Raw genomic sequence first — 11,644 nt, 5'->3', positions numbered from 1 at the left:
ATCGGATTAAATGCAATAAATGTGTAGCTGGTAGTGTTCACACATCAGGACAAACTGCCGAAGAATAAAGAATAAAACATTTAATGTATGACTGCTGTGTCTAATTTTAGAGTCCTTATAGTAGATGAGCCATTTCAGGATGTCTATGAATCTAAAGTATGAGCTCTATCTCTCTCTTTCTGTCTGTCTATCTGAGAAAAACACTATATATATATATATATATATATATATATATATATATTCATACTGGAAAACTTCATTCAAATGCCTGAGGTAGCCTACAAGTAATATCATCGTCCATTGTTTTCTGTATCAAATCAGTCACGCAAGCAAGCGTGAATGTGTCTTGTGTCACCTCAGTACATCAGAACAAAACACTGTATTTTATTATTATTATTATAAATTTACAGCTTAATTTTACTGTTTGGAGTTAAATGTTTGTTAGAGAGTGAGTATAACTTCTTCATTCATCTTCAATATTGGATATTCATAACATTTTTCAGTATTTAATTAGCTGTATTAACCACTCCTGTCTGGTTATTAACAGATTCTCAATGGATTTATATAGAATTTATTATATAACAATATTGATATTGTGCAATTTCATATACCGTGATAGAGAAATATACTCCACCCTTATTCATTGCACACTCAATACAGCACACAATAAAACTTGCCTTGACTTGAAGAAAAATATGATACATTTCGGACACTGCACTGTTTACATGATCTTTTGGATGCCCAGAATATATGTTGTACATGATATTTTGCAGTATGGTGGTGAATAATCCTAACAGAAGACCACTGCTCCAGTCACCTGTCCACCCAACAAGTGCTCAACAAGTCCTCCACATGATCAGGGCTGCTGAGCAGAGGGGAGTCTCGGCCTGCTTTGTCTGGCCGCTTGCCAAAGGTCATAGTTCAGCTCCCCATAAGATTTCATGGAGCAGGGGGCAGTGTCAGGGGAATAAAAGATGAAGCATCCTGAAGGCTTTTTTGTTGTTGTTTGGGGGGGGGGCAGAGTCTGTACATATTGCAGCAGGGACCACGCAAACGTAGAAGTTGTGATGAACACCACCACTGTCTCCATTGTTCCTGCTCAGTTTATTGGCTGCTAATGGAGAGGCTTGTGCCGTAAGCGTGACAACCATGAGGCCTGTTGTGCAGTCTAAGAAGGACACATGTGCACGCAGAGTCAGCCACAACAACACACTCCTGAGCTAATGAAGCAGGTATGTTTGTCTCCCTGAGCAAGTGTGCGTATAGTCTTGTTAGGTGTTAGGCAAAAGAGAAATACAAATGACACCTTTTTCTACTAAGTCAGACCACAGAGGACTTTCCAACTCTGCTCCCAGAGTGATGCCACCACTTAAGATCAAGGTTTTTGTGCTGTAAGAGCTTCTGTAGAAATTGATTTGAAGCTACCCAAGCAGAGCCGACAACACATAAAAGCCTGGTTGATGTTTTAAATCAAAGAATCAAGTGCTGACGACAATAATGCTGTGTATATAACACTGTCTGTGTGTGCAAGCACCTCTACTGAAGCAAACTTTAGCTGCACTGCCTGCATCAGCAAGACGGTGCTGAGAGTGCTGAGTGTGCCAAATTATACTCAGAGTAAAGGGCACATATACTGATCATAATGAAGATGAGGAGAATACTGTAGCAGAGCCAAAACATGGTGAGTTATACTATATATCAGGAGTTTCTTAAAGATCACTGGTCACTGGACATGAACACTTTGCTGAGCTCTCACTACATAATATAGATTAAAAGGAGGGAGTGTTTGGATTTCCTTTGTTTAAAGCCCCAATCATTATATCCATCTCTGAAAGTGTTGGAATAAGTATTTAGATCCTTAATCCTAATTAAGTAAAAGGATTTAAGGTATCAAAAGTAAAAGTACCCAGTCAGTGTTTTACTTTTCTATATATGATGTTTTTGGGATTAATATTACTGCTACATTAATGTGTATGTTACATTTTACTGCTGTAGATGTTTAAGGTTGAGCTCATTTGAACAAATTTATATACTATTGGGTAGTTTAATTCAAGGGATTCTAAACTTTTCATTTCAGGGACAAACTACACACAAATTAGGCCACTGAAGCCCAATTTGAGAGGATTTTTGTCTGAGTTATTTTAATATTTTTTAAGGTTATAAAGTCGTCAAAGTCAATCAGGGATCAAGTTGGGATGAATATACATTACAATCAATAAAAACGTCCAACTCTATATCTTCCCGTGTTGTTCCAACTCCCAAAAAAATTGATAACAGTTCAAATGTTATATAAGATAAGATAAGATAATCCTTTATTATCCCACAATGGGGAAATTTGGTTTGTTACAGCAGCAACGGATAGCACAAAGAAGAACAAACATCAGGGAAATAAAGAAACTAAAGTAAATTGTATATATTGCAGAGAGATAGAACATATTGATGAAATATTATTCCACCTTCCATCCCCTACAACTTACTCAAGGACCCCTGTTGGACCCCAGACCTCAGTCTGAAAAAACACTGATTTAATCTACAGCAATGTATCATATTCTACAGGATCATCATATGTTTGTAGTGCTGCTTCCTGCATGAGTTAAAAAGTTAAACACATTTCGTGAGATCAGAAACACGGCCCTGTTTCCAGTTTCGTGATGATTCATTTTCCAGATAATCCAAGAGGGTTTATTTATCTCTTCAGACATAGGCAAATGTTCTCAACCCAGAAAGAGAACATTTAATCTTTCAGTTAATCAGTTTATCACATTGAAGATACGAGGATTTCACTGGACAGGAAGCGTGTGAAAAACTGTGATCTGGAAATAAGGCTGTCAGACAAATGTAGTGAAATGTACAATATTTGCCTCTGAGAACAGTAGGAGTATAAAGATACATAAACTGTAAATAGTAATTAAATACAACATTTAAGTAAATGTAATTTTTATTTTCCACTTTTAAAGGCAGTAACACTAGTACTATTTTATCATCAGCTAACTATGGAGTCCATTACAGACCTCTAGTGCCTCCTAGTGGACAAAGATGTAAAACACATCCCTTTCTTTCTCAAGTAGTTGAGTGATAAAAAAGTGGTAAAGTAAAGAAACTGTGAGACATATACAGAATTAGTCTAGAAAATGACAATAAAGAGGCATTCAGGGGGAAGGAGAGGGTAGTTATTATCACAGACACTTAATAATATTAGACTTTTCTTTATATGTCATACTTGTAGAGTCAGTGATATCTTTAAAATCACCAAAAGTAAAGGTATCCATTCTAGCATATTTCAGAATAATGTATAATATATTATTGGACTATAATTATTGATGCCTAAGTGTATATGCTACATCACTGTAATGTTAAAGGGTAAAGGTTGGGCCAAGTTTAAGTAGTAGTAAATAAAAAGCTTTTTATTAATGGTAGCACACTATTTGAACATTGTATGACTAAACTGCATAATAACAACAACAACAACAACAATAATAATAATAATAATAATAATAATAATAAGAAGAAGAAGAAGAAGAAGAAGAAGAAGAAGAAGAAGAAGAAGAAGAAGAATGATGTCTTTATTTTACTTTATATATCATTGTTTAATGAATTATTTCAAGTATAGAAAGTATTGTAGTATTGTTCAGTGGTGGAAAGTTAAAGTAAATATACTCAGATACTGCACTTCAGTATATATATATATATATATATATATATATATATATATATATATATATATATATATATATATTGGAATATCTATGACACTATATTTCAGCAAAAAGGCAAATGTTGTTCTTTTAGTATATAAAATAACTTACTTACGTTTGGCCCAACCTTTCCTAACATTAAAGATATGTAGCATATACACTTAGGCATCAATAATTATAATCTAATAAAATATTAAACATTATTCTGAAATGGACTAGAATAAACACCTTTATAAATACCTTTATAAATACCTTTATAGACACCTTTATAAACACCTTTATAAATACCTTTATAAATACCTTTATAAACACCTTTATAAATACCTTTATAGACACCTTTATAAACACCTTTATAAATACCTTTATAAATACCTTTATAAACACCTTTATAAATACCTTTATAAACACCTTTATAAATACCTTTATAAATACCTTTATAAACACCTTTATAAATACCTTTATAAACACCTTTATAAATACCTTTATAGACACTTTTATAGACACCTTTATAAACACCTTTATAAATACCTTTATAGACACCTTTATAAATACCTTTATAAATACCTTTATAAATACCTTTATAAATACCTTTATAAACACCTTTATAAACACCTTTACCTTTGGTACTTTGATGAACTTAATAAAGAGCCTGTGCAGACTCCGGCCAGCAGGGGGCGGTGTGTGACCAACCACGAACACTGTAAAAAGAGGAAGCACAAATTGAAAACACACTTGAACTTTTATTAGCAGGCTAGAGCTGGCTTACTGTACCAGATATATGTGTGTGTATATATATAGTTGTTTACCTTTATAGTGACAATGCAGAGGGAAGTAGGCACAGTTTCAGCGGTTCAAGCTCTAGGGTGGGTAACGTTCAACTGACGTAATGTTGTTGTTTACTGCGCACTCAGATTCTGTCATGTGTTGTTATAGCAACAAAGCTAAAGTTAGGTTCCAGGCTCTAGTGATTCATGAGCGTTTCATTAGCGGGATCTAACTAAATGTGTGATTCAGTATCAGTATTGTGGCCTTTATAGTGTATGAGGACGCTAGCCGAGCCGCGGCAGGTAATTTCACCTGTCGTCTTTACTTCCTGTTCAGGTATCCGGGCGGCTCGTGCCTCACACGGTGTAAATGTGACGAACTTCCCTGTCCGCTGCTCACGTGGCTGACCGCAGAGCTCAGGGTGGTCTGTCCGGAGCTACGAGGTTTTTATTACACGTCTTTAAGAGAAGTACACAGAATTATATACACATCTGGTTAGGGTCTTTTAATTAGTTTGAGCTTTTTACATTTATTATTCTTCAGAGAACCTAAAATCTATTCCAACTGTGTAAATACAATCTAATCTTTGAGTTCCTCAGGTTTATTATTAGTTACAGTTTATTGTCTGTATCCTGAATAAAGTATCTAGCTATCTATCTCTTGTCTCTTGTTTCAAACTACCTTAAATATGTATTTGATATTTCTCAACTGCAGTTTCTTTCTGTTCATTAGCCAACATATATACTGAGTGGATACCAATAAACAATATCTGCAATAGGCTAATATTAACTAAAGTGAATTAGTTCAATATATCAATGTACCTCTAATAGAAAATGGAAAAATATTGTTGCAGGGAGGAAGGATTAAGGAATTTAAATTGTCTTGTCTTTCCTTCTTTTCTTTCTTTTTGTAGACTCAAACAGCACCGGTGATGTCTTGTTGGTGGGAGAGCTGAGAAGTTTACTGTCAAACATGTCCTCTCCCCTCACTGTGCTGACCTCAGAGGTGCTGGAGCCGTCCACCCTCAACAAAGTCACTGGTGAGAAATGATAGGAGTCCACTGGGTTCTGTTGTAAAGTTGTGTTTAAGGTAATAGCAGATCACTGTAGTGCCCAAGGACTTGTACATTCCCCGCCCTACTTATTAAATGAGGGGGTCTTAAAAGTTTTGTTCGATCTTTTAGAGTTCCTCGTATCAGAATTGGAAGCAGCTCGCATAATCAGGCATAAAGAACTGCATCCTGAGGAGAAGACGGCAGAAGAGGAGTCTGAAAAAGAGCAGCGAGTTGAAGCTCACAGCCAGGAACTCGCTGAGGAATATGAAGATGAGGTTGCTGACAAAGACAGAAGGAAGGCGGAGATGCAGGCAGAATGGATATTACTGCTGCACGCTCTTGACATGGACGCCTCCTCTCAGTTTAAAGACGTGCTGAGTGAGGTAAGTGTGATAGAAGAGAGACAGCGCTATGTAACGACTACAAACTGAGAAGCACTGACAGGAGTTTTTGAATGTTATTTTAATGCAGGTGGAGACCAGGCTTGCCCGTCTACCGAACGGAGACATGACAAACCCGCTTCTTAACAGCAGCCTCAACAGAGAGCAGTGGGTATGTTGCCTGTTTCTACTTAATTGTATATCATATAGTATCTAGTGTAACTCTAACATGAGCGTTTCAACCTCTCATGCTTTCTGTTTCTCAGACACAAGTTAAAAAGATCAATCAAGTGCTGTCAGAAGACTATCAGTGTCGGCGACAAATGATGATCAAACGCTTTCAGGTTACACTGGACGCATTCGCTTGGGGAGAAAAACAAAAGGTAGGCATGTCATATTACTGCATCTATTAGAACTTACTCCCTTTAAGAACAGTCATACCAAAGTGGATGAAGTTGTTGTTGATGTTGTTGTTGTTGTTTTTTTCAGTGTCTTTTTTTATTTGGAAAAAGATGAAATATGATAAATAAGAATTAAACTAAAGATACAGTGAAAATAAGTTAATGTAGTAACAAAAAACTGGTTTTACATTGAACAGCTTTTATAGACAAACTGTCAAATTAGTTACATTGTGCTGTTTGTCAGGAAGAAAGAAGATATCCACAGTGAACGATCAACATTAAGTCCCAAAGGAAGAACCACAGAGTAATCGAGTAAACCAAAAAGAGTAAAACCAGCAAAAAACAGTTAGCCGAACAGTTACTTAACTTAGTTAGGAAGCAGTACATAGCCTGCATTTTTTATTAAGTAAGACTCGTGAGTTTACAGCCACACTAGACGTCCTGTGAGGTTGTACTGTGGCAGTGCATTGAGCTAAATGCTAACATCAGCATGCTAACATGCTCACAATGACAATATTAAAATGATAAAGTTAAGCACGTATAATATCTACCATGTTCACCATCTTAGTTTAGCATGTTATCAAGTTAACATTTGCTTATTAGCACAATAGCACAAAGTACAGCTGAGGCTGATGGGAAAGTCATTAGTTTTAAAGGTATTTAGTCAAAAATCAAAGTATTTGGCAAAGTTTTGACCTGATGATGGCGCCGTCAAAGTTATTACAATTCATCCTCCTAGTTTCATATACAGTAGTTGTAGTTTTAGTTCCTTTCGACTCTTATCAGGTCTCTTGCTGCAGCAGGTGATTTGGGGACACAACATAATTGTAACAGTGTTATTATAACAACAAACATCCCAGTTCAATCTGTCTTTTATTTACAGGAGCGCAGTAAGGCGCTGGCCGCAGTGCCTCCTCTTTCATCCCTTTTCGGCTCCTCCCGAGTCTCCCTGTCTCTTCTGATTGCTGCCAGAGAGGATCAGTCCTTCATTGAGCCAATCAAGGCTGGAACAAGCACCTCCGTCTACAAGGTACAACTGTAAACAATTAAAAAGATGTCTCTGATGGTTGCAGATGGTTTCTAATTTATTTTTGGTCTCACTAGACGTTGATGGGCAGCGTTCCCGACAGAGGAGGACGGCCGGGGGAAATTGAGCCACCAATGCCACTGTGGGAAGATCGAAGAGCGAAAGGAAACCGATCAGGACGAGGAGGTGGACACCAACAACGGCGTAAATTCTCAGATAAAAAGAAGAAAGGGAAAAGAGAATAATGTGTCTTTCACTTTGGCTTTACTGTTTAATTTGAGAAATAAGGGATGATTTTTCTTTATTCAAATCCTTATGAAATAAATAATGGCTGTGGAATTATATGATTTATGATATAATTTATATTTTTATGATATGAATGTGTGTATAATTCTTAGTTATAGTACACAGATATACCTGACTGTGTAGATTTCTTTAAAAAAAAAGGCTTGCTATTGCTATAATGTACTGGTATATGACCAGATATTTTTGTTAATATGAAAGAACAGAACTGAAAAATAACACTTAATTTTGTATGTCTTGGCTTTGCACATTCATATATAGGTTTGTTTACTCAAATTAAACCTATTAAACCGAAGATTGTTGCTATTTTGTGTGATATAATGCACATTATTGATAATATAATGCCTTAATGCTTAAAACAATCACAATCACACACTTTAATTAACAATTATCATTTAATTTTTAGCAAGAAAACATAAAACTAGTGTAAATGATTTTCTCAATTATTGACTGTTTTCACAAGCCTGATCAGAGAGGCTAAAAGGCCCTAATGGAGTAGATCTTACAGACAGAGGGATTATTTTATCTATTATTATATGTAGCAGAGTGAAGGAGACATTCACATATGATTTTTATTTCATCCCAGTGTCTTTAATATTTTGTTTTAATTTATTATATGAAAGACTGAAAACGGTGGCAACAATTCAGAGGTAAAAGCAGGCTGTCTCCAAATGATAATGACTAATTCACCTGAAGACATGGTTGTAATGAAGAATTTGAACACAGAGAAATCATCCGAAGCACAATGTGAGAGGAGAATGCAAACTACACCTTTTTTAATAAGAAGAATAAAGTGAAAACTATTCATCTTTCTTTAAAAAAAATGTCATATTGTGAAGCTCACAAAAAACCTTTGACTTTTTCTTATTATTATTTTATTGTAATTTTAGGTCCAGATATGAAAACTTTAGTGGTTGCACCAGTTCAGAAATATACAATAAAATATACAAAATATAAATGTTCAAAATAAAATATTAAAATACGATTTAAACTGATATTGCATTAAATATATATCATAAACAATCTATATAAATTAAAGGAGTTACATAATACTTACCTGTAGCTTACGAAAGTGTCATTGTTGTGTCCGTCCTACCGGAAGTTACCCGTGAGACAAATGATGTAACACACAGAAAGTTCCGGATTAGCTAAAGGTCGACATATATCTGCGAGTGTGATAGCTATTAGCATCGCGTCAGCCTTGAACCAGCCAGCAAACTCACTAATAAACTAACTAATACATTCAACAAAAATGCCGAGAGGAAGCAGAAGCCGCACATCCAGGATGGCTCCTCCAGCCAGGTAACATTTAATACTTATAATGTTTAAGGTTGTGTAGGTTAATGTAGCTGGTAGCAAGTTTAGGGAGCTAACGTTAGCTTTACAGTCAACGCAGCTAGCCAGGGTTTATAATTACCATAGAGAGATTTATAAAGATCATATTTGTACAGCCAAATGTCTTCCTTTTGTACCAGGAAACTGTGCTCAAAAGTCACTGATCTAAGTACTGAAGGTCATCGTTATCAGGGTCTTTTTATGGCAACACAACTAACTAAATTAAACCTTTTCAACCCGTGTGGGATTATAGAAATCTACAGGCAGCTAGGATCAGTTTGCCTTTAATCTGCAGATGAGTTAAGTGGACATTTTTCATAAGTGTGTTCTGATTTCTTTACATGAACACTGAATGCCTCTAACTTTTCCTGCCAACATCCCATTATCCCCAGTGTGTGTCTGATTTATGACCATGTTGCCCACATCTGGTTTAAATTAAGAATTGGATGAAAGCGTTGGACTTTAGAAACCAAGTCCAACATATTGTAATATGATTTTGTACCATCATGCGTCAGTGCATTTGGCTTAAATGTGCTCTTTTTGTTTGCAATAGTAGTTAGCAGACTCGAGAGAAAGTTAGACTACAAAACTAATTTTGAAAAACGTATACCATTACGTACAGGTATTTTATTTATTTTTTAGCCTGTTATTCTGTTGAGATCGTACTTTAAAAACAACTTTATCTTTCCAGACAAGCACCACCACCCATGGCCAGGGCCCCACCTCCTCCCTCCTATGCCCCGGCCCCAATGCAGGCTCCTGCGTCGGCTGTGGGAGCTCCAGCTGCAGCACCCAGGCAGCCTGGTATGTTTGCCCAGATGGCAACCACAGCCGCTGGAGTGGCAGTGGGCTCGGCAGTAGGGCACACCATCGGCCACGCCATGACTGGAGGCTTCAGTGGAGGACAGTCGGAGCCTGCCAGGCCCGACGTCACTTACCAGGTAAATAAACTGCGGTTTAGCCGTTTACAGGACTGGAATAGCTTCACGGCAGATTAGTGTGTCTGACACAACGTAGGGAGGACATTAGTGACAAAAAACAGGTGTTTGTGTTTGGGATTTGGTGGAGGAGGCAAAGTTGGGTTGAAGTAAACATCACGTGTGTTGTAGCAAACTGATCACTGCGTGCAGTTACATTCACAGTTACAAGTGATTTTATATATTGACATAAAAAATTAGCAATGAAGTTCCACTCAAAACTTGTTTGTAAGGTATCAACTCATGTAAATCTGTGTTATTCGGTAAGTTAAGTCGTATTACTGTGAACCATGTACGTTATCTTTACCTGAATATATCCACAGTGGGTATTAAGGTATTTATGCTGATTAATTCCACTATGCTCTCTTGCTTGTCTGTCTTTAATAAGGCATTTCAACATTTTATAGGTAGACAATGTGTTCAAATTTTCCGGGTAGTAGTGACAGAAGACGTCACTTTTTATGATTGGGTTACGAATTGATACAGAATATTGATATACAGTGGGTGTGAGAATGATCATCATCTGCCCTGTGTCTTTCAGGAGCCACCCCAGGCCCAGCCATACCAGTCCCAGCCGTACCAGTCCCAGCCCATGTACCAGCAGCAGCCACAGTCCATGTACCAGCAGGAGGCCCCTCGTCAGCAGCAGGCCTGCTCCTATGAGCTCAAACAGTTCATCGATTGTGCCCAAAATCAGAGCGACTTCAAACTCTGTGAGGGCTTCAGCGAGGTGCTGAAACAGTGCAAGTTTGCGAACGGTGAGTGAAAAGTGTAACACTGCAAACGTGTGTGGCCATTTGTATGAAATTAGATTACTGATAGGTGTGTCAGGAGGTTTTCATCTTATTGTATATCAGATCAGTGCATCGTCTCTGCCGTCTTGTTTTGTACTTTTTATACTTGCTGCCAAATATGGAGGCTTTGCAGATGCACTTAGTCATCGAGACGTCACAGCCAAGGGACATTTATACTACGCACATACGCACATCAGGGTTCTGGTATAATATGTTGCAGTACCCAGTGTGGCCACGAGGAGGAGTAGCTTTAAAAGCTTCATACAACTGGCTTTTTTTTCTTGTACTGTAGATAATGCCAAATAAATTGATCAACCTATAAGTATGAAAACATGTCTAATTCTACTTTTTCTTTTCTCCACAGGTCTGTCATGAGACTGAGAGCAGAAACTGGAGAGTGAAGAGCTTACACAAACTGAAATAATCAACCGTACTGGATAACGAGAGGGTGTAATTCACAATAAATCAATAAACATGCTTTTATTTTGACAGCTGATCATCAGAGAGCATCATTGTATTCCTTTCTCAGGACAGCACTTCAGAGTTTGTAATAATAGTCTTATAAATTATGTTTATATATTTTGGTGTTGCATGCTATGAGTTGATTTCAGTTGTTTTTCATTAGCTTCAGTGCTTTTAATTTAAAGTTCCTCCCATATAAGTATAACAACGTGTACAACCTCCAGCTTATGGGTGCCTACAATGTGTAACAAGTTCAAAAATAATAAAGCACTTGACTCATTAAAACACTGTGATGATTTATTCCCTGCCTGTTCGGATGAACCACATTATTCCACTGTACTCTTGAAGAAACATTTCTATTTTTACAATCAGTTTCTTTAATTAGAATTGAGCTGCTACAAAGCACAGACACCACAGCAGCACCTGTCCTGTCAGTCCAGACTCGCAGTTG

The 11,644-nt window shown here is 36.9% G+C and overlaps 2 protein-coding genes across 2 annotated transcripts; both read left to right on the top strand.

Moving 5' to 3' along the window:
- The first annotated feature begins 4,387 nt into the window (after positions 1-4,387).
- im:7138535 (uncharacterized protein LOC797998 homolog) lies at positions 4,388-7,920 on the top strand. The gene is made up of 8 exons (XM_051397707.1): positions 4,388-4,558; positions 4,797-4,903; positions 5,374-5,499; positions 5,644-5,897; positions 5,986-6,066; positions 6,161-6,277; positions 7,179-7,325; positions 7,400-7,920. The coding sequence occupies exons 1-8, from the start codon at positions 4,515-4,517 to the stop codon at positions 7,565-7,567; spliced, it is 1,044 nt and encodes a 347-aa protein (XP_051253667.1). The 5' UTR covers positions 4,388-4,514; the 3' UTR covers positions 7,568-7,920.
- An 840-nt stretch (positions 7,921-8,760) lies between these two features.
- On the top strand, positions 8,761-11,478 carry chchd2 (coiled-coil-helix-coiled-coil-helix domain containing 2). The gene is made up of 4 exons (XM_051397709.1): positions 8,761-8,927; positions 9,652-9,901; positions 10,479-10,695; positions 11,096-11,478. Exons 1-4 carry the CDS (start codon positions 8,878-8,880, stop codon positions 11,104-11,106), a joined length of 528 nt encoding a protein of 175 aa, XP_051253669.1. The 5' UTR covers positions 8,761-8,877; the 3' UTR covers positions 11,107-11,478.
- The last annotated feature ends 166 nt before the right edge of the window (positions 11,479-11,644 follow it).

This window comes from Dicentrarchus labrax, unplaced genomic scaffold (assembly GCF_905237075.1).
Source record: "Dicentrarchus labrax unplaced genomic scaffold, dlabrax2021, whole genome shotgun sequence".
NCBI classification, from domain to species: Eukaryota; Metazoa; Chordata; class Actinopteri; family Moronidae; genus Dicentrarchus; species Dicentrarchus labrax.
This window is presented reverse-complemented; position numbering and strand designations above follow the sequence as displayed.